A 23,666-nucleotide genomic window follows, 5' to 3' on the forward strand; every position below is an offset into this window, starting at 1 on the left:
TTGTTGAAAGCCACCACGTTCAAATACTGCCTACCCCCTCCCAAAGCTGTTCCTGATGCTTTGTCCTAGCGGTCGGTCCCCTGATGTTCCTGTGAACGCCACGCACCCGCGGCGCCGGGAGACACACGAGGGTGTGCTTTAGGATGGGTGTCTTCCTGGAAACACCCCGTTCCTCCAAGACCACGCTGTCGCTAACTCACTGTGGCCTGGGTTACATGTCTTCTTCAAAATATCTTAAGAGATTACCGCCCTTGGGCCTCCCTAGTGGCGCAAGGAGTTAAGATGCAACCTATGAAGCAATCTGCAGCCTCTGTAGCACGAGTTTGATCCCTGGCCAGGGAGCTACCCACATGGCGCAGCAGACCTCTCCTGACTCGCCCGCTGCTCCCCTCAGCAGTGTGTTTCAGTCAGTCTGCCTGTTCTGTTCCCCATTCTGTCTCTGATGAATCCTCTCACCGCCCGCACCTCTGGCCTGTACCCCTGTTCTTGTATGCATAAATAAATAAATTTTAAAAAAAAAAGTTTACTGCCCTTTATGAAACTCATTTCCCTACTGTACCTCAACATGAAAGAAATAAGCGATCGTCAGAGCAAAAGTATCATAACCAGCAATATTCCGAGGTTCTCAGCCATCTTGCTGGTCAGTTAGCTGCATGTTTCTTCCACAGGATAATGGGACACACGAGATCTTTTTGGCTTGTGGGCTGTCTTGCTGCATCTGAGCTCCCCCGCCCTGCCTGGCTCCTGGCTTGGCTCTGCACTTAGTTATATCTAAAGAAGAGGGCGGGTTGGGCAATCCAGGTAAAGGGGCGTCCATTGTCCAGTGGCGAATGGAAACCAGATTGTGGCTCAGACCACCCTGCTGTTGATGTACACGAGCTTGACCCTGACACCTCCACAAACTGTGTAAGCCAGTTACAGCCTCATGTCCACCTGCACGCAGGCTCCCTGCCCCCCAGCCACCTACATATGCTATTGCCAATGCCCAGAAGGTCCTTCCTTCTTCATCTGGCTGACACAAATTATCAGTTCAACCTGGCACCCTATGGGAAGCCACCTCCGACCCAGCAGAGGGCACCTGCAACAGCTGGTACCTCCTGCCGCTGAGTGTCACCCCACTGTGTGGTGCCTGACTAGTGACCAGCCTGCCCACTGGACAGTCAGCTCCTGGAGGATGGAGCTGTCTTACTCTCACCTGTATCCCTAGCATCTAGCATAAGCCTTAGCACGTAGTAGGGACTCGTGAATAAGGTAGTCACGGGTGTTCACTTACAGAATGTTTGGGAGTAAAACTGGGGAAAAAATGTTTTAAAGAAAATGAAAATAATTCCCAAAGCCTGAGACAACTCTTACTAGAATGTTTTATTCCTTTGCTTCCAGATAACTTTCTCTGTTGAGCTCACTGCCTAGAAAGCCTCAAGTACTTCTGTTTTTGCTTCACTGCATACTGTTTTCACATGTAACTGCGCATTCTTTGGAAACCGCTTTGTTGTTAAGAAGACTGTCCCTTAGGAATAAGTTAATTCAGATATTCACTATCATTGGACTTTGTTACTTGCAATTTTTGTTGCTATCAATAAGACTTAAGGGAATATTTTTGCATCTCTGATGATTTCTCTATAATTCTGGAAACGTAATTACTGGGTGACAATTTCACAGTTACGCATGCAGTATGTGCCAGTGCCCACCTCAGTCTTAAGTGCAATATCCTATTTTTTTAAAGATTGAAAATTTCATGAACAATTTAAGTCGCTCCCTTTTACCTGTATTTATCAGTCATTTACATTAGATCCTCTGGACCGCCTAACAGTGACGTTTGCCCATGTTTCTGGTGGACTATTGATTTTTCTTATCCAATTAGAAGAGATACAGGGTAAGACGATGCTTAGATTTTTTTGTTTGTTTTACAAAGTAGCCAAGTTTTCTAATACCTTCTCTCACCTTAAATGTTATTAAAAGCCACCATGTTGGCATAGCCAGCGCCCCAGGCACCCTCACGATGAACTGTGCTCTCTCCTCCAGGCGAGGAGCCGGCCGTGAGCAGCGACTCCGACATCTCGCTCATCATGGCCATGGAGGTTGGACTGTCCGACGTAGAACTTTCCACTGACCAAGACTGCGAAGAGGTGAAATCCTGAAATGGTGACTGCGGAAAACAGGGTGACAGGACCCACAGGGAAGGGGGGGGAGTGCCCCACATCTTGGACTGGACGCTACTGGACGCACGGGCCTCCAGCACATCAGGACCCCCCAGGACACGCTCGAGAATGGCAACGAAAAGCAATACCCAAAGTCACGTTCATGGGGCTGCGCTTTCTCCATCTCGCCGTAGCCCGTGTCCTTGGCAGCTCGGGGGAGCCTGAAGCAGAGCCCCTGCCCGTCCTCGCAGCCCACGGCCACAGGGCCTGAGAACGGCTGAGCGGATGCTTTCTGGCCTTCTCAGTTTCTTATCAGCTTCAGGTCTTGTTTTCACGTTCGGGGAATGTGGTGTGACTTCTTTGCCAGTTTCTTTAAGGATGATGTGTAGTTTGTTTTATGTGCACCCTGTTATTTTTCCTTTTCACCCTGGCTTTCAGTTTAGGAACCCCAGTTCCTGGTCTGATCAGGCATCTCTCCATCTCTGACATGAATGGCCTTGACCTTTGGACAAGTGTGCATGACCTTGGGAAGTGCCTCTGCACCCTGAAACAGGCCCAGGCCCGCTGTCCTTGAGGATCCAAATTCAGTTCCAGTGGATCATGAGGATTCCAGCTGCCAGAGACTTGCTCTGATCTCTGGATCTGCCAAGGTCCCGGCTCTGCCCATTCAGCTACACGCACCAGCTGCCCCGGTCAGCTCTGTGGAGGCCCTGGCACCCGAGACGTAAGACCCAGGGAGGCCCTTTGCTGTCTCCAGGTCCCGGTACCTCTGGCTGGGGACTCTGAAATCTTGTCCAGGGCCTACACTAGCCTTCCTGGCTCCAGGGCTGGTAGCTGGGCCTGAAGCCTCATTTAAAACAGGATCCCACCTATTCTCTGGAAAGCAAGAATCTTGTGTTGATTTCTCCAAGGCCACAACAGTCTCTGGTGACCTCCCAAAATAGGCTCTGCTGGAGGTGGAAGCATCAGAAATGACTCAGCACCATGCAGCCGCAGGCCTTGGGCACCCCATCAACCCCTGTCCCTGTCACACCTACCAGACCTCCAGGGAGATCCAGATGACTGCTCGGCAGGCAGCTTCTGGGGCCTGACACCAAGCAAGGCAGGAGGTGTGCTTTGAGAAACCCTTTGCTCTAAATAGTGGAAATTTGCTAAATCAAGTTTCTCCCGACAGAAAGAAAGTGCCAGGGAAAGAGAAAGAAGCGTCAAATGCACAGGGAAACCTGCCCTCGGCTAGAAGCTGCTTGTGTTCTCTCTGCAACCATGATAGAGCTGTGTTATTTCTTCAGCGGCCGCCCAGATGCAGGGGTGACCAGGCAGTGGGTAGCTATCTGGACAATAGTAAGGACCTGGGCCCTGTTGCTGCTGCGTCCATGGCCAGGAAAGCCAGCTTTGCTCCCCGAGGTACCTGCACATTTGACGAGGGCTCCAGCACCTTGGTCCCTCAATGCTCGTCCTAAAGCAGAGCTGGGTCCTCAGGGGACACCACTGCTGCACTTTTTCCCCATTAGCCAGTTGCTGGTTGGCGCTTAGAAGTAGGCAGCAAGGCGAGGAGAATGATCCCTCTTCAGAAAGGTCATCGCTCAGAGTCCAGCACTTCCTGGCCGGAGGGCAGGGGCTGGCGTGGGAAGGCGGGGGTGAAGGGGTTTCCCAGCCAGGACGTGGGGGCCAAGATGAGCCTGCACATGCGGGCGCTGAGCTTCTCCAACTGTCAAGTGCACGAGGCCCACAGGCTGCTTCTGGGCTTGCAACCACAGGGGCGGCGGAGGGGGGGGGTTTTGCAGAAAGCCTTGACGGGGAGCAGGCACCATACCTTGGGGAGGCAGGATCACTTGCCGGACGAGAACAGCGCTTCTGATCCAGCACCCGTGTTGCTGAGGACCGAAAGCTCAGTGCTTGGAGCCGGAAGTCAGGTGGGATCAGAATGGCTCACCTTGTCTCAGGCATCGCTGATCCCTTCAGCTCCGAGTTCTCAGTGCTGACCCTTGACCTAAGGTCGCCCTGCGCCACCTCCCCCTCTCCAGCCAAACGTCCCACCAACTGTTAGATTAAGTGGAATGACAATAATTTAGCAGCAAAAGAAATATAAATTATATTCCCTGCCTTCTGAGTTGGGCATCCCTGATGGCGGGGCACTCGCTGCAGCCGGCGACCAGCTCGCCAGGCCCTGAGTGTGTCTGTGACCACAGGACGCCATCCAGGTGCCGAGGGCCCAGGAGCCTGCGGATCCGACCCCAGCGGGGGTCTGCCAGCCCAAGTCTCGGCAGTTCTCCATCACCAAAGGTTCGTTCTAGAGGATTCTCCTGTGACTCCGGCAGCAAACAAAGTTGAACTGGCACGCAAGGGATCAAGACTGGCAGAAGCTATCCTTGCCCATAGTCTTCCTCACCACGTCCCCCATAAGAAGACACACTGAGGCGGGACCCCGTGACTCACAGACCCCCAAGGGCAGGGGCCCGCTGGACATCCAGGCAGCCTCTGTTTGCAGACGTGCGTGTTCTGTCCGTCCAAGAGAAGTAAAATACAAGTCAGGCGTGTAATTGTCAATTTCTGACCAGCCACATTTTAAAAGGGAAAGAAACGGGGGGAGATCGTTTTAATAAGTGTCTCATTATTGCCACGCCATGGAATCAGTGTAAGAAGTAGAAATGACACACTTCGGTCTTTTTTTGTCGAAGTCTTCTCAGGCCACGCGGGTGCAGCTGTGTGGGCCCGCAGGCCCTCAGCACCCACAGCCCTGGGGCCAGAGCTGCCCCAGCCTCCTCGCAAGCCCCTGCCCATCACAAGAGAAAAGGCTAAAGGCTGAGTCGCCTCCAGAAAGCTCGACCTCACCCAAGTTGCCTAATGAAAGGCCAGAATCGGTTTGTTTTGTAATGAATAAATATTCAGGCGGCCTTTTTGAAATTTCAGCTTCACCTTTCTAAGCAACCACTGCTGCTGCTACTGTTTATCGTTACTTCTGACCAGTCAGGTTTTGTTGTTGTTGTTGTTTTTTAAGTCACACAAACCATGTTGTTTTGGTGCTGAAACAAAATCCTACCCTCCATTGCTAAGAGAGAACCTTAGGCTAAGGCACCCAGGAGCCAGAGAGAATGCGGGCTGCAGTCAGCCAGCTGGGCCTCGACTCCCAGTTTGCCGCCTTCCCTGACAGCTGAAGGTCCTTCCCCAGCTCCAGTACCCCGAGCCCCACAGCTGCGGTTGACATTGCAGGGATCTGGGAGGGAGACATACCAGACCTCACTTGGCCTTGGCCTTGTGGAGAAGCCTTGGGGGCCTGTTACCATCCACCCTCGACTGGCCCAGACATGGCGGTCATGCCTCCGCCCCCAGCCCAGGTTCAGGATAAGAGAAGCAGCATTTCTGTCCCCTGGGAACAGTGCAGGTCACCTCCAAGAACTGCTACCTCCTGTGGCTGGGCCCATGGGACAAGCCGAGCCCTGATCCTCATGGAGACCACAACCAAATGTTAATTTAGTCTCCAGGGACCTGCCAGCCCAGACACGCCATCGTCTCTGTTAGCAGGAAGAGGTGGCCGGCAAGGAGCCAGCAGGAGGGTCAGTCATGACCAGCACGTGGCGCCATGATAACCACATAACCACTCTGTCTGCGGGTCTGTTTGTTTGCTCCCATGCATTTCCCTGGTCCTGACAGAAAAGCCCTGCAAGTCCAGGGGTCTGGGCCGCTCCTCCGAGAACCCACAGCCTGCTGGCCATTGCAGAGAACACCCAGACATCACTGCGGCTGCCACCCTCTCAGAAACAGAAGCGGAGACAGCCCAGGACAGGATTCTTTGAGTTTTGTTTCAGTGAAAATTCTTACAGAGCATAAAAATCAAAATGGCATGCACTTATCCACTGACCGCTTCCCTGAGTGAAAACAAGGAAATCTCATTAAATGGAAACCCTTTCAGAAGACCTGGATGGAGCCACCCCCTCCAGAGAGCCCTCCCAGCCCTCCCCAGGACAGGGGCTCCTGGGCCTCATGCTCTGCGTGGTCTCCCCGACGGCCCCACTCCGTCTGTGCCTCCATCTCTGCCTTCACCAATTGCCGGTGTCCCTCATACACCCCCTGCCTGCTCCCATCTCCCAGGACAGGAAACCTTGGCGGCTGTGGGTCCAGAGTCACACCCTTGGGGTCCCGTGGTCGCTGCTTCGCGTGGCGGTAGCTGTGTCTGCAGCGATGGGGAAGGCAGCTCGCTGGAGGGGGCGGCCCGCGGCCCTTCCTCCCCATGTAGTCTGTTTCCTCCTCCCAGTACAGCCTCGGCTCAGACACGCACAGCAGGTGCCTTACTTCTTCTCTTTGGATGTCCTTGCCAGAAGTTTCCTGGGCACCTAAGGCCAGGGAGCCACTGCAGGGTGTGCCTCACCTACTGTCCACAGCGCTGGGTCCTGCGAGGTGGTCGAGGTGATCACGGGATCCCAGGGGCCAGGGTTTCTCAGGCCCATGCGGGCTGGGCTGTGTCCAGCATCCACTGGTGACCATCTCAGCACGTGCTTCCCTCCTGAGTGAGCCAGGAGGGCGCATTTCCTTAAGGCTGAGAAAGAGACACCGAGACCCCACCCTCCCGGGGGTGCACCGCCGCAGGGCCACCCCCGCAGGCAGTCAGCAGGGAGGAGGAGGTAGGGCCCCCTCCTGGGAGCTGGCAGCAGAGCGGGAAAGCTCAAAGAACCTGGACTCTCTGAATAAATGCTCACCCTTGCCTCTCCGGCTGATCTGGGCGTGGGGATGTGCTTTAAGGGTAAAATACAATAGCAAAGAAGGTTGGGGTCACTGAAAAACTATGTCACCCTGGGAAGCAGGCGGGAGTGTCTCCTTATCTGACCACCTCCCTTTCCCCATTTTTCTTCTCATCTCACAACTCCAGTCCTTGGCAATAGGAACAATAGCTCATGAGGACCCGACGCCAGTGGCCACATGTGTGGGCTCTCGGGCTTTCGATGGCACGATGTTCTCGGAGAAACGAAAGCGATTCCAGGTCCTAGATGCAGGCCTGAGTCGTGGAGCCCTTGCATTGCAAACCTTGCTGGCTCTGTGGGAACCTCTGGGCTCAGTCACCCCTCTCCGTGTCACCCTCTCAGCTCTGCCCGCCTCCAGGACGTCACGATCAAGTGGCTTTTCCTGGAACCTCCGTGTCAAAGCCTCCCTCGTCCCGGGCTGCCGCGGACGCTGGCGCTCACAGCCGCTGGCCCGGTGCGCCCGACGACACCTGTTGACAAGGTAGGAGCAGACATCTCCGGAGAAGCCTGCGGGCCCTGGCAGAGCGAGGGCCGAAGTCCATGGAGAAAGCAGTTGCCAGCTCAGGTGGTCAGCCCGAGTTACCAAAGTCACCATGGCCGCCTCCGGGGCAGGGAGGGTTCGAGGCAGGACCACGTGTACAATGTAAACCAAAGACACTCCCCAGCCAGCGGCTCACACTCCCCGCAGTGACAGCCCGAGCTTCGCCTGGTTTTCTAATCAAGTGAAGGAGGGTCGCCTGGTTAATTAAAACTATAAAAACCCTTATGGGGTCTCCTCCCGAGGCTGACCTCGCTGACTCCAGAAGCTGGAACACGAATGTCTCGTGGTGTCTCTGCCGCACCATCTCGCAAGCCAGGGTCCCGCCCACTCTTTCCCTCAAAAGTTTCAGACAAATCTAGCAATTTATTGAACTCAGAATCCTGTTCTCTTTGAGAATGGGAAGATTTTAAGTAGCCAAAGAATGTTCATATGGAAGAGCTAGGTAGTTACAGCCCATCCCGCTCATTTGAGGAAGACACAACCGTTGCCTGTACTGAAGGGGTGGAGAGCAGGTGCGGGGGGACGGCCTGGGCCAGCTCTCTGGGACTCCTGGCGCCTGCGGTTCTCGAGGGTCAGTGGATGATAGTGCGAGGGTGCAGCGCACACTCTGCTGCAGGAGTACCAGGAGGCGCTCAGCTGGCAGGTTTCCCCGGGACGCCCGATCTCCTGCTCTACCCCTTACCTGCCTTTCATCCTGCAGTGTCCTCAGTTGAGAATTTGGTCCACGTTTATCAAAAAAGGAAAGCATGTCACAAACTCGGGAAAGCTGAAGGCGACCCCCACGCCAGACCTGCTCGCTGTCAGCAGCCTTTGCTTCTGCAGTATGCTAAAGCGAGTTGTTGGCAGAGGAGCCGCCTCCGGCTGGAACGTGTACGTGACCCTCCAAGGCAAGGGCCTGGTGGTTTTGTAACTTATCTGAACTTTATTCTGTCAAATTGCCGGGAAGGTCAATAAACAAACTTCTTTCATATGAATGTAAATGGCGTGAGATACGGATGTGTTTTGTACATGTACATAATAATATATTTACTTCCTGCTTTCACAGTAGAAAACTGAAATGGTGGTTCCATTTTCTAATTAGAAAGAGCTGAGGGTGGGGAGGGGCTGTTATTTTTATAATGGGATATCCCTTATGAAGTAATTTTGTACTTGTGAAAAGTTACATTCCATTCATTTCCTGAAAAAAAAAAGTGGGTTTTGTTCTTTAAAATATTCATGAGCTGGGCGGAGGCTCACTCTGGTTTCCAGTGTAGACGAGACACCCGGTTCTGGAGGCTGCAGGCCATGACCAGCAATTGCCAGTTCAAAAATGTGAAAAGAAGAAAACCCAACTTCTTTGGAACCCCTTCACACCCAGCACTTCACCTACCCCCCAAAGACACATCTACCCCACAGGATGAATTTGCCAGAATGAAATGGTCAGACACGGTATCCTAAGTGTGTTTTACTACCTCCCTACTAGCAAGAAGAAAAAAAATCCATGGGTTTATGTTTCCTTCCTAAACGCAGATTGTATGTTTTTGCTATAAGGTGATGTCACACGCAGCCCGCCCCCGAGCTGGCCTGCTGGCCTCTCCTGTCACCTGTTCTCCAGGTCACAGAACAAAGCTCCCTTGATTCATTGCCACATGACTCAAAACCGTGAAAGTTACTCCTCTTGCCAGGTGTGTGGGCAACTTGGCACTTGGACTTTGGTTTGCTCTCACTGCGGAAAGATGTAGTGGGCCACGTAGCCATCTGGTCCCAGCAGCATCTTCTGGACAAAGTCACAGGCATATTTAAAATAGGGAAGACAGTGTTGGTTTTTTTTCCCCCGTATAAATCTCTTTCCTCACCTCTGGCACCTGCCGACTCCTTCCTAAGCACTTTATCTCTCTCTTGAATTACACAGAAGTTTTAAAAAGCTGTCTTTAAAGGGTCTGTCTCTATCAGGAGACAAGGGCTTTTGCTTTGCTTTGTTCTGTTCTCAGTGTGCTTGGAGGGCGTGAGCGGCCGGCCTGACCCAGGCTGGCGGGGAGACATTTAGGACGACAGTGGGACAGTCGATAATGATATGACTGGGTTATTTTTGTTACCTAGGAGACGATTGTGTAAATAAGTGCAGTTGTGTTCTTATGTACCGGTTACAAAAATTTGCAACTATTAAGGTTTGACAAAAATTGTGAATTCCAGGAAACTTCCTTGCAGAATTTTGTTTGGTTTTGTTTTTTAATAAAATGGAATCTGATGTGCGTGTGATCCTTATTTCCTCTCTGTCCGCCCCCTCTGGAGGTGGCACCACGGCTTTTACTGTATCGATGTTTATCATTAGATCACTTTTATGTTAATAGAGATTTTAAGAGCTTTTTCCCTTCTCTGGCCAGTGAGCGCCAGGTGCCGGAACCACCCCGAGGCCTGAGCCGCCGAGGGAAGCGATCGGGAATTGAAGCAGTTCAGAGGCCGAGCTTGAGGACATCTGTTCAGTGGGACCTGCGGCCTGTTCTGAGCCATCTGGGGCAAGTTTCCCGACGCCAGCACCCTGGAGCCAGCCAGATGGGGCGGCCAAGTCCTTTTCTATATTTACTTGTGCACCATTACGGGATTTACAGTGCAATTCCTTTGCATTAAGGGAATGCTAAGCAAATAAAAAAGATAAGAGCTGCCAGCCTGGGATGGTGGGCAAGGAGAGAGGTGCCCCTTTCCCTGTTCCACCCACTGGATGCTGCAGGCCCCTGGTGGCTCGGCACCTTGTGGGCCCCAGGCTGCAGGTGGGCTGGGCACCCCAGGGCAGTTTGGCCCTTGATGGAAGCCCATCCCCGGCCAGGCAGCCTTCTGGGAACTGAATTCCACGTCTGCTGGCAAATGTCAAACTGCAAAGGGCTGTGGCCTCTGGGTCCTTCCCCACCAAGATGCCACTGCCATGGGGACAGCGCTGGGCATGGCACTGGGCCTTATCCCGCTGGGAGAACAGGTAGAGGACAGGTAGCAAGACGGCTGTCGGCAACAGCAGCGACAGTGCCCTGTCAGGAGATCTGTTATTTTCAGCTGCCTACCTGTCAGGAGCAGTGACTGGGGGGTGACACTATGACCCAAGATCTAGAAGCTTCCTCCTAGCTCTGGCGTCCACAGCCTCCCAGGAGACCAGGGGCTCCCAAATGGGGAAAGGTGTCCTGAGTGGCGGGGGTGGGGGGAAAGGTGCCATGCCCTGGGGTCTGGGAGAAACCACAGCACAGCATCCCGAGGTCAACTCAGGTGGAGTAAGGCTTCGTGCAGCACAGGCTGGCTCCCGGAAGGATGTCATGAGTCAGCGATCGCAATGCGAGTTATTACTTCCCAGATTCATAAGATTGATTTTGTGCTTTCCAACACCGGCTCCCAGGCAACAGCCTTCCCTTGCTCTAGCTCCTGAAAACTGTTTGGCAGGAACTGTACAGGGAGAACTTCTTTTTTCAAATATCACATGAGATTAAATGTCCAGAGACACCCCCCAACTACAGAACACTTAATGATATGGGGTAGAGTATTGGAGATCACCTTTAAGATGACAAGCTAAGCTGGTAGGGAAGAGAAATTCATGGGATTCGGAGACTGTCAGAAAGCAGAACCCACAAGGGAGATGAGCCCCAGGAAAGGAGTCTGCCCCGAGTGTGTGCTGATCCCCAAATGTTCCGGGAGCCACACATTAGGTTTAGTGGTTCTCCTGCTATTTGTCACTTTATTTCATTGTTGTGTATTTTTAAACAACCATTTCTCAATGTAAAAACTGTTCTTAACCCAAAGGTTATTACAAAAGAAAAAAAAAAAAAAGGCCATGGGGATGTTTGAGCTGCTCTACAGGGACAGGAACAGAATTGAGATTCAGAATCAGAAACTGGAACCACACTGCACCCGCCATGGTGGGTGAACCAGGAGACCCCAGAGAGCACGTGATGTTCGTGAACAAGAGTCAGTTCCAGCCATCACCCTACACTTGAGCCCTTCACCCAATTTACCCCTCCTCCCTTCCCTTCTGGTATGTGGACAGCGCTTACCAGTATCTTCTGGTAACCACTATGTTGTTCTTTTAGTCTACGTTTAATTTTGCTTTGTTTTGTTTATTCATTTGTTTTATGTTCCTGTTCACATATGAAATCATACTGAGTTTATCTTTCTTCATCCAATTTATTTCATTAAGCATAATTCCCTGTAGGTCACTTCACATTGTTACAAATGTCAGGATTTTATCTTTCATATTGCCTGAGACATTATACAGACTCAATTCAATCCCTATCAAAACCCCAATGGCATTCTCCATAGAAACAAAACCAAAAAGTCATAAAATTTGGAACTAAAAAAAGCCCCCCAAATAGCCAAAACAATCCTGAGAGAAATAACATAAATGGATATCTCACACCCTGAGTTCAAACTAGATTACAAAATGGAAGTAATCAAAGCAGCATGGTATTGAAATAAAAACAGACACACAGATCAATGGAATAGAATTGGGAGACCAGAAATAAAGACACATATATGAACAACATGACAAAGGAGAAGGGACTGAAAAATGGCTCTTCAATAAATGGTGCTGGGAGAACTGGACAGTGGCATGCAAAAGAAAGAAACCAGATGACTATCTCAGACCATTCACAAAAATTCAAAATAAATTAAAACCTTGAATGCATGTTGCAAAACCATAATATGCATAGAAGAAAACAGACAATTATCTCCTGACAAACCTCAGAGATGCCTTTGAGGACTTTACAGCACAGGAAGCAAAAGCAAAAGTAAACAAAGGGGAAGCTTTCAACTAAAAACTTTCATATGGCCAAAAACAAATTGCATCAAAATGAAAAGGCAACCTACCTTGGGAGAAGATATTTGCAAATCATACATCTACAAAGGGTTAATACCTAAAAATACATTATCAAGGACAAGAACCCTTTGGATTACAAGAAACAAATTGGGGCCTCCCTGGTGGTGCAGCGGTTGAGCACTGGCTGGAGAAGCTGCCCGCAGCCTCTGCAGCGCCAGTTCGATCCCTGGCTGCTCCCCGGCCACCCCCACCCCCGGCCACTGGAGGAGGGTCCCACATGGCGCGCAGACCTCTCCTGCCGCCTGCTGCTCCCCTCAGCAGTGTACTTCGGTCCTTCTGCCTGCTCTGCTCCCCGCTCTGGCTCTGGTGAATTCTCTCACCCTCCCGCGCTTCTGACTATACCCAGTGCTTGTATAAATAAATAAATAAATCTTTTTTTTAAAAAAATGACTTTTTGAATGATATTGTGGAATGTCCTTCTCTGGAAACTTCAGGAACAGAGAACTCAGTGTCCGGAAGAGGCTACATGTTCTTTCTCTTAACATGGGAGACTACACCAGATTAGTTCCATGTCTATTCCAGAATTTTTAGACTATAAATTTATAATTTGTATTGTTACAATGACTTCAATCCAGAGCAACTGGAAAGTGTACTCAGTGAGACTTCTAATATTTGTAACTACATGTCAAAGTTACTGAAAAGGTAATGAGTAGGGTTTGTAGGTGGGGCAGCACTTCATGTTGGGCAGAAGGACCACTCACAAATGCATGAAATGACACCAGGCTCTTGCCCTTTGTGTTGGTTTTTACATAGCTGCGCTGTTTCTCCCAGTAGGCGGCGCTGCTGACCATCAAATGGAAAAGATGCCTGGCTTAGAAGACTCAGGTGCATGGATTCTACGGTGAAGTGTTTGTAGGGTAACTTTGAGGAACATTGGCCGTTCACAAATCTTCTCCAGTAATGCTTATGCGGTAAGAAGAGGGATTAAGGAACAGCAACGAACTTGGTTGGGTGGAGGTGTTCAACAGAACAGAGAAGGTACTTTAGACTAGAAAAACGGAAACTTTAGTCCTGGGTATCACTGAGACCATATATGTCCCAGTGAAAAGCCCCTAAGAAATGCCAAGACTAAAAATGCCTCCTCCTAGGTCACACCTGTGTTCCTGAACAGTCACCAGGAAGGAATGTTCTTAGAGTATCATTTGACAAAGGACTGCAAACGCTTTGTAACATAGCATTTTGATACCGTAATTTCAGGCTTTGAGGCCTAGTCTCCCAGCCAGGAGCAGCTCCCAGGCTGCGGGGGCAGTGCTGAGCCCAGCCACTGGACCACCACAGGTCGGTGTCTCACAAAGCCACAGCGGGAACTTTGCTGATGCTCAGGCAAGCAAGCGAAAAGAGGCAGATTTGCTTAGAGAAAGAAAAAGTCTATTAAGGAGAAAAGGAACAGAAATAAAGTGGGACTCCCAGGTGGATGGAACCAGGCCAGGGAGGGCAAGGGAGCTGAAGTGGAGTCATGTCTCAGGGAATACACACCTGCTCCCCCTGGTTATTCCAAAGCTCCGCCAGTCTCTGTGTGATTGGTGAGTTCTCGGTGGTCTCACTCCCTCTGCCTTAATGTCTCTGTGCCCAGAACTAAGTCTCTGTGTCCCAGCCCTTATCTTCTCATACTGTTCTTTATCATCCTTGTTCCAGAATATCCTGTTGCCCCTAGTCTGGGGGTGGGGGGTTTGATTAGTCTCCGTTGGAATTTGTTGCCCGTATCTCTGGAGCCTTCCTTAATGCTCTTGAAGTTCCTTTCTCCACTGGCCCTGAAGCTGCCTAATTATCCCTAACTTGCCCTAGGACTCAATTCACAATATACAATAGACCATGCACTAAGTCTTTACCTAAACCCAGCACAAGAGCAGCCTATACGCATGCGCCCAGGTTAGCAGACAGCAGTAACTTTGGGGCAGAAAGTTCATGCCAAAACATGGAATTAGCCATATGTCAGAAAATAATGCTGTCACTGCCAATGCCCACTGCTACCAGCCTGGTTATTGCTTCTATGCTTCCTCGGTCATTTTTTCTTAAGTAAACTCAAATTCATATTGACACATTCAAGTTTAGCACCACAAAGTGTTTTAGTTAAGCATTTCTCTATTACACCTACATACACCTTCTTTATTCCATGATGATAGTTCTGAATCTGAAGTACTCGGGAATGACAGACTGACAATAGCTTTTTTTATTATTATTTTTTTTTAGAAATGATGGAAATTTTATTTATTTATTTATTTATTTATTTATTTATTTATACACGCACTGGGTACAGTCAGAAGCGCAGGAGGGTGAGAGAATTCACCAGAGCCAGAGCGGGGAGCAGAGCAGGCAGAAGGACCGAAGTACACTGCTGAGGGGAGCAGCGGGCGGCAGGAGAGGTCTGCGCGCCATGTGGGACCCTCCCCCGGTGGCCAGGGAGCAGCCGGGGATCGAACTGGTGCTGCAGAGGCTGTGGACAGCTTCGCAACCCAGCGCTCAACCGCTGCGCCACCGGGGAGGCCCTGACAATAGCTTTTAATTATTCATTTATGCCATACCCCCCCCCACACACACACACCTCAAAAGCGCTTAGACTTCAGAACTTACTTCTGATGAGATGAAAAACCATTGCTACTGACCTCCGAGGAAGTAAAGCCAGGAAGACAAACAATAAAAGAAAATCTTTGCCCATAATGTGTAGGTTTTGTGACATTTATTCTCGTGACAAAATGTATCCTGTTTTCTGACAAGCTCTTAGGTTATTCAAACCAGATCAATGCTTCAGGTAAAAACTTAATTTAAAAAATATATACAGCATGCACACACACAGTGCAATTTGAAAGACTTAAAAGAATCAAAAAACAAGATAGTAAGGAATTACTAGGACTACAATGATGGGAAATGTAGACCCCACGGGTGCAAATAAAAACAGAAGGGTTTTCCCTCTGAAAGCGGTTATCCACCATAAGGATTCTGGGTTTTCATTTTGCTGGCCTTGTGGGAGAGGAAACGAGACATTAAAGAGACCACATAGAAAAGGAGATCTAACAAGAGATTCCCCTTATCAATAATCGAGGGTGCAAGGGCTGCACCCCCATGCAGCCTATCAAACCAGAATTGTCACACCCCCCCCCCAGTCAAAGGGACCCTAGTGTTGCCTTTATTTTCCAGGGAATTTTAATACTTGAATTTCATTTGCATTTCTCTTAACCCAGTAATACCTCCAAGGGCCTGGCAACATCCTTTCCGGAAAAAGTCATTTTCCTACTAAGTCTCAGATAATTTATCCAACAAATTTTTTAAATCCAAGATTAAGTCAAAAATAACCAGGTACATAAAGAAAGTAAATGCTATATGTGATACTCACCATAAGTGAAAATTATACATTAAGTTATAGAAACAAACTATAAACTATGGTAGTCCCATAGTTTTTTTTTCAAATTTTTGTTTGAAAATTAATATCCAATATATACTTTTATAAAGCATAGAACAATTTCTGGAGGATCAAATGGAAGTTTTATAAATAAGAAATAAAATCACCAAAATTTAGACCCACTCACTGAGCTACAGTAGACTAGACACAAGTGAACACAAAATGACCTGGAAAACAGGGAGCCAGCTGGTGGGTGGTGGGTGTGGTACCAGGTAAAAACGGTGCACCATGGGCTTCCCTGGTGGCACAGGAGGTTAAGACACAACCTATGAAGCTGTCAGCAGCCACTGACGCGTGAGTTTGATCCCCAGCCAGGGAGCAACCCACATGGCACAGCAGACCTCTCCTGTCTCCCCGCTGCTCCCCTCAGCAGTGTATTTCGTCAGTCTGCCTGTTCTGTTCCTCACTCTGTCTCTGGTGAATCCTCTCACCCCCAACATCTCTGGCCTGTACCCCAGTTCTTGTATGCATAAATAAATAAATCTTTAAAAAATAAAAAAGAAAATTTTAATAAGAAAAATTAAAAACTGTGCACCTGAAACCAGTACAGTTTTATGAGCTCATGTTACAGCAATAAAAAGGGAAAACTTTAAATAAATTAAATAAAAGAACCTGCGGAGGCTTCACCAGTCTCAAGACCCCTCCCCTAATCAGTGCCCATTTTCTGTTCCGTTCCTAATACAAACCATGGAGTCGTTTATTGTTCTAAATTTCATCTTTAAGCTGATTGCAATCAGGTTATTCAGAAAAGCGTTGCTTCTTTCCAAAACATGGCACAAAATCCTGGCTGCGTGCCTTGCTCACCGACCTCGGGGACTCCGCAGCTCCTAACTCCCTAATCCCACGGGCCTGCGGTTCGTGGCTGCGGTGTCCGCCTTCATGGGATTCTGCTGTGCTAATGGTGATGTCAACACATTAATCTTCCTTCGGCTTGAAGACCTATTGGCTCTCAGACTCTGAACTGAAAGCTGACTTCCCACTCCATGACACTCCAGCAGTTCCCAGAAAATGGAGCACCAGTAACTATTTTTGTAGAAGCGTCTCAGAAGTAGCCCCGGGGAAATGTCTGTCAAAGCCAGTAGTGTGTGGGCCACACACCTTGACAACAGCAACAACCACGTTACCCTCCTCACAAACCAACTGCGGAACAATGCAGGCTTCTGAGTGCACACGCCACTGCGAGGAGAGCGGACCTCTCACCCTCGAGCTCCCTTGATAAAGCATATGTTCAATAAATCCCCGGCTCCATCGATTTGCCAATTATTTATTGGTTTGCCCAGTTTGAATGGTCTTTTTCATGATGTGAGGATCCATTATGGGCTCAATGCGGTCACCTTTCAAATTTGGGTTACAGAGCTGGTTCTTTCCCATTAGTTCTATCTCTGCAGTTTGATTAACTATCATCAGTGGAAAGATTACTCATTTGTAATCTTATTATAAAGTGATCTAATTAAACAAAATGAACTTATTACTTAAAGCAAGGGAGCCTTTATTTACATTAGTGATTTCCAAGCTGGAGAACCCATTAGCACCACCCAGGGAGATTTTCCACCACCTGATGCCCAGGCTGCATAGACTTTAGCTCCATCAGTGTCTGGGGGTGGGAGCAGGTACCCTACATCCCCAGGTGATTCCAACATGTTTGGGAACTACTGACTTACAGGGAGATTTTTTTTTAAGACTTATCCTAATAGGGAACATCGTGGTATTTTGCCTGCTACGAACCAGGCACTGCTGTAAGCATTTATGAATATAAACTCATTTCACCCTAACTGCATGGCTCTATACTCTCTCTCAACATTACAGTTGATGGAAACAAGTAGCAGAAATTTAGTGATTTGCACGAGCTCACCTGTGTTGTAAACAGCTCAGTGGTGATTTTTGCTTGATAAGTTTGGCTCTTCACCCAGATTCTATTCTGCCTATTACTTTTTGTTATTTTTTCAATGTGTGGATTACAAGGGAGGAAGGAAAAGTTCTTTGACGGATGCTGCTGGGAAACATGGAGAGCCTCATGCAAAAAACACGAAACCAGACCCTAACTTAACTGCAAGCACAGAAATTCAAATGGACTGAAGGCTTGGGGTTAAGACCAGCAACCATGAAACACTGAACACGCAGGAGATGCAAGCCCAACTATCAACTGCAGGGATGTATTTGGGGACGCTACCCAAAGGGAAGAGAAAGAGAAGCAAAAATAAACCAGCAGGACCACATCAGACGAGAAGGCTTCTGCATGCTGAAGAGAAACTACCACAAAGCAGCAAACAGCTGAGCAACAGGAGCGTCTGCACAGCAGTCGGGCGAGAGGCTGTCTCCACCACTCAGAAAACTCAGCACTCCACAACCATTGAGACATGGCCAGAGACTAAGGAGACACTTCTCCAAAGACACACAGATGCCCAAGGGCCACAGGAGGCAAAGCTCAAGGTCACTTGCTGCAGGGAAACGCAGACACTTCTAAGCTGGACACGCAGGGACATGCACCTGCACGAACAGAACCCGCTCTTCCTAGTCACTCCTGACCCACATCTATGTTTATATGTCCCCAAATATTTATTTACTCTCCTTTCCTCGCTGTGGGCCCCAGCTGGCATTAGGCGCACTCTCTGTCTCTGAGGACTCGGCCCCGCCCGAGACTGCCCCGTGCCTGATTTACCTCCTTGCACTTTCTGGCCACAGTCTCAGGACAAAACCCAAGTGCTCACAGGCCCCCAGGCCCAGGAGCAGCACTTACCTTCCTGAGGCTGCAGCAGGAGGCAGAGGGGGCGCTCCCAGCTCCGAGAGGGCCCTGGGCTACCTCCTGCTCTTGGGCACTGGCCTCGGCCTGGGCTTCTGCACCTGTGCTACCCACAACTCTCCGCCGAGCCCCTCGTGGCCTGCAGCTGGAGCCACTTACCTGCCAGGACCCGCCTCCGGGCGCCACAGGGAAGTCCGCAGGGCACATTTTCCAGGGGTGCGTGAGCTGTCTCTGCTCCCAAAGAGGCTGTTGACCACACCTTTCCTTATAGATTAATTTTAAGATCTAGGTCTCTGTTTTCCTCTTCTCCTGCCCATTTACTTTCTTGTCCCAAACTCTCCTGCAGGCCGGGACCCTTTCATCCACCTGGCCTGCTCATCGTCAGGGAAATGCTAATCAAAGCGTCATCTCACACCTGTTAAAACACAAAGACCAACCAGCACTGGCAAGGACCTAGAGGAAAAGGAATCCTGTGGGTAGATGTACTGGGAGTTTCTTCCTATAAAACACTAGGGAGGTTAGAAGAACTACCATTTAACTGGGTAATTCCACTTTGGGGTATTTAGTCAAAGAAAACAAAAACAGCATCTTTGAAAAATATCTGCACTCCTATGTTCATTGCAGCATTATTTACAATTGCCAAAGACATGGAAGCCACTTAAGTGCCCATCAGTGGATGAATGAGTACAGAAAATGTGGTATATAGAAGAAATGTGCACATAGGAATACCACTCAGTCATGCGAGAGAATGAAATCTTGCCGTTTGCAACAGTATGAAAGGCTCTAGGGGGCATTGTACTAAGTACAAATCACAAATCCAACAGAGGACTCGAAAAAACTCTCAAAATCAACAATAAAAGCAAACAATCCAATTAGAAGAAGGGAAAAATGTATGGAGAGACATTACATTGAAAGAGATGAAAAAAAAATATGTGGGCCTCCCCTGGTGGCGCAGGCGATTCAGTGCAGCGCTGTGAAGCTGTCCGCAGCCTCTGCAGTGCCGGTTCGATCCCTGCTGGCCTCGGAGCAACCCACATGGCGAGCAAACCTCTCCTGTCTCGCCCGCTGCTCCCCTCAGCAGTGGATTTCAGTCAGTCTGCCTGTTCTGTTCCCCACTCTGTCTGGTGAATTCTCTCACCCTCCCACGCATCTGGTCTGTACCCTGGTTCTTGAATAAATAAGTAAATAAATAAATCTTTAAAAAAATATGTGAAGTCATTCAAGGAAATGCAAATTAAATCACAACGGGATACTCCAACACACCTCTGGCTACACACACATGAATGAAAAATACAGCCACGTGGCTAAAGTGAAAAAACAGTGACAGCAGCAAACATTGTGAACAAGCTGCCTCGTTTGTGCACTGTTGATGTGTATGTTACAGAAAGGCTTTAAGAGACTCAGATACGGGGGCCTCCCTGGTGGCGCATGGGGTTAAGCACCACACTATGAAGCAATCCTCAGCCTCTGCAGCACGAGTTTGATGCCCAGCTGGCCAGGGAGAAACCCACCACATGGCGAGGCAGACCTCTCCTGTCTCACCTGCTGCTCCCCTAGCAGTGTGTTTCAGCCAGTCTGCCTGTTCTGTTCCCCACTCTGTCTCTGGTGGATCTTCTCACGCCCCATCTCTGGCCTGTACCCCAGCTCTTGTATGCATAAATAAATAAATTTAAAAAAAAGAGACTCAGAAATGAATATCAGGAAATGGGTGGGGAAGAGAAGGGGCATGTGGCTAAGACACCAGTTATAAAGCACCTTGACCTAATTCAATCACACGCCACAATCTCACCAATGTTATAATTTGTGAAATTATGGGTGGTTTTAACTTTTTCCTTATGCTTCTTTATTTCCCCATTTTCAATAAACAAATGACGTGTTTGGTAATGAAAGAAAAAGTCACGTTTAATGAAAACAAGATACAAATGAAAAAGAAGAAAAATAAGGATGGAGAAAAAAAATACTCCTTTGTAGTTTATCCAGGGATAAAAGCAAATGGAGTTAGGGGCTTAAAATCCCAAAGGCCCGCAGTACCTTACTGGAGGAGTCACAGTCAGGTTTAATCCATGAAGAAAGGCCAACGCATCAGGGGCGTGAGGCATGTGCCCACCCAGAACTCTTAACTGCTCAGAAGTACAACTAGTTGGTACATGTCCGCTTCATTCTGGACCATTCTATTTTTTTTTTAAAGATTTATTTATTTATTTAATGCAAGACCTGGGGTACAGACCAGGGGGGAGGTGAGAGGATTCACCAGAGACAGAGTGGGGAGCAGAACAGGCAGACCGACTGAAGCACACTGCTGAGGGGAGCAGCGGGCGAGACAGGGGAGGTCTGCTGTGCCATGTGGGTTTCTCCCTGGCTGGCCGGGGATCGAACTTGTGCTGCAGAGGCTGTGGCTTGCTTCATAGTGCAGAGCTTAACCCCTTGTGCCACCAGGGAGGCCCTTTTCTGGACCATTCTAAATGAAAGGAGAGGCATGAAGGAAAGGGGAGGAGAGAGAACTCCAGGAGAACTCGTGGAGGGCGGGGGAGGGACTTGGAGAAGGACAAGGCGGATGGAGCATGGAGCGGGGCATCCTTGAGTAGGGAAAGGAGCGGCACCTGTTCCTGCTCAGGTGCGGTTACTCAGGCCAGGAGCCAGCCTGGGCCTCAAGCCCTTTTCCATCTTCGCCTGGTTGCTCGTGGTTTGACACCACTTCAAAGTGAACTGAAATTAATGACTGGCAGCCTGGGCCAGCAGGGAGGAAGCAGAAGTGAGATTTTGAGGGGACAGAGAAGACGGGAAGCAGGAGCAGGGGAGCCTTGCTCCCCTCTGAAGCCACCCCAGGAGCCAGGCAGAGTCGGGTGCTTCTCACCGTCTGGATGGGCGGGTGGTTCAGCTCACCAACGAAATCAGACTCAGTAACCGGCTCCCCAACCAGCAACTCATGAGGGGCTCAGCTGCGGGATGAGGCTTCCCATCAAGCACCCTATTAAGAGCACAGAAGACACGAGGGAGAAGCAAATCAAACCGAAAGGGCGGGGCAGCCAGCGTGGCTTCACTTCCCAGAACCATTTCCTACCATCTGTGAGACCAGGAGAAACTTTCTGAACTGCGGGCCGGGCGCAGTTGTTGCTCCCCAGCAGCTCCCCGTTCTTTGGGGGTGGGGGGAAAGGGTGAGAGCTGCTCATTCCAATGAGACACAACCGCCTTCAAATGCAGAGGCGGCCCCAGGCCTGCTGCCTCGCTGCCCCGCCGCCTGCCCCCGTGGGCCCTCGTGGGCAGGGGCTTGCTGGGCCCGCGTGAAAGCAGACGCCCTGGGCCGGACTCCACGGAAGAGAGTGCCCGGGCAAGGGTGCGCAGCCCCCGCTGGCCAGTGACCAACGGTGCCTCATTCCTGAGCCCCACGACACACTCGATGATCTGGCTCCACAGCTGGGTGCACCCCTGCTTTCCTCTGCATCTCTACTCTTCATGAAAACGTTCCCACACCACAAAGTGGGGCCCGAAAAAGCAGCTGACCTGGCAGGGCTCAGTGCACCGCGTCGGCACGCTGGCTGGGCAGTGACTGTGTGGCAGGTTATGCTCTAGGCTTTGGGGTACAGGAGAACAGAAAATAGAGGACCCCTTCCTGCCTGAGTGTAGATTCCAACAGAGGGAAGATGCACAGGAGACTGATAACAAGCAGGACACCCGGTGGGGGCAGCAGCCTGCAGGAGGGGAGTCCCCCCCTGGGTCTCAGGGCTTCCTGGGGGCTGGCTGCATGTTGGGACCTAAAACAAGGAGCCCAGCACTCGGAGCAAAGCCATGTGCCCCGAATACTGACCTCGAGGGGGGCCGGTGGCCAGGGAGGTGGTTTCCCAGGTGAGTGTCATCCATGCTGACCCCACTGTTTCCCCAAAATGGGGGGAACTCGGCTGCATAATTTGTAGTTCCCACTCATCACTAAAAGCGAAAGCGATGTGCCCCCCGTGTCAGCCGTTATGAGCTGTGGCGGGCCAGAAGGGGGAAGTGAAACCTGCCAGAGGAACTCCAGAGCCAGGTCACAGGGTGAAGTTTTCGCGTCCCTGCGCAGAGACAGCCGGGTGTGAGGAGCGCCTCGGTCGTGCAGCCGTCCCTTCACACACAGAACGACGCCGACTCAGAACATCAGAACAGACTGACCCTAGCGCAGGGGACCCAACCCAGGGAAAAAAGGAAAGAGGACTTAAAATCAAGGAAATTTCCTCTGCAATGAGGCCACGTGACCTTAGCACATCTCAGGGAAACGGGGGAGGCTCCTGCAGCAAGGTCCCCGGCGAATAACTGGCCGGCATCCTCCTCGGAGGCTGATGCCACCCGGGGGCTGAGCGTGCGCTGCGCTGTGTGAGCTGGGAAACTAATTCTCACAAGTTCCTGCAAGTTTGGTTCCTCTGCTCTCATTTTTCCCAGTAAGACAGTTAGTTACAGCCATGGAATTTTTTCGTACTTTCTACGCTAAATTCCAGGACAACCTCACTGACATTTTCAGGAAGATGACCTTTAGGCTGGGGGGGGGGTTGTTTCAGTTCTGTCATGGGTTACTGTTTTTCTTTTATTTATTATAAATAATTGCAAATTATTTTTTATTATGATTTTTTTATGCCCAGTAATTTACCTGCCACCAGGTTCGCGTGAGCAGCCACGCACTGTTCTCTGCCTCTGATCGTCCCTTTGGCAGCATCACACGGTCTGGCCATGGCATTCACACCCTGCTCACAGCTCTGAGCTCTGCCTTTGCAATTAAACACACAGTAGGCCCCCAACCTCATGGACTGCATGAACACCTGCAAACGGGGATATCCCCCTACTGAGCACACCCACCAGGAGCCCAGGGAACCCCCCCAGTCTCTGCCAATCAGCCCACCTCCCTGCTGCCCCGCAGGAAGCTGGTAGCAGAGGACACATTTTCACTTCCATGTTCTGAAGGCTGATGCAAATGAGGGGAGCCTCCAGAGCAGCACAGAGCAAGCCAAAGAGCCACTGCAATGCTGGGCCCCCCACCCCACCTGCACCCCAGCTTAAGCTGAGCTGATGCAGATGCACAGAAGTGAACGGCCCGTGTCAGCTGCACCTCTGGAAGCTGGACCACCAGGTTTGGAACGATTCACATGGAACAAAAATTCATAAAGCCATGAAACCTTTAGGAGAGAAAAGCAGATGGATATAGTGTTGAATCGCTGCAGAGATGTCAGAATCAGCAGCCACGGGTCTCAGGGGCCCAAGACCCTGACTCCCACGTGCATGTGGCATGATGTGCACTGGACAAAGCTCATGGGCCTGGAG

General features: G+C 50.2%; 1 protein-coding gene across 1 annotated transcript in view; it reads left to right on the top strand.

Annotated features, from left to right (window-relative positions):
* Positions 1-3,794, top strand: part of RNF150 (ring finger protein 150) — a 124,765-nt gene extending 120,971 nt beyond the window's left edge. The window contains exon 7 of the mRNA XM_037497294.2: positions 2,023-3,794. Coding sequence (XP_037353191.1) covers positions 2,023-2,138 — 116 coding nt within the window. The 3' untranslated portion in view covers positions 2,139-3,794. The remainder of the gene's footprint in view (positions 1-2,022) is intronic.
* The last annotated feature ends 19,872 nt before the right edge of the window (positions 3,795-23,666 follow it).

Source organism: Talpa occidentalis, unplaced genomic scaffold (assembly GCF_014898055.3).
Source record: "Talpa occidentalis isolate TD23 unplaced genomic scaffold, MPIMG_talOcc4v2.1 talOcc4.8, whole genome shotgun sequence".
In the NCBI taxonomy this organism is placed as follows: domain Eukaryota; kingdom Metazoa; phylum Chordata; class Mammalia; order Eulipotyphla; family Talpidae; genus Talpa; species Talpa occidentalis.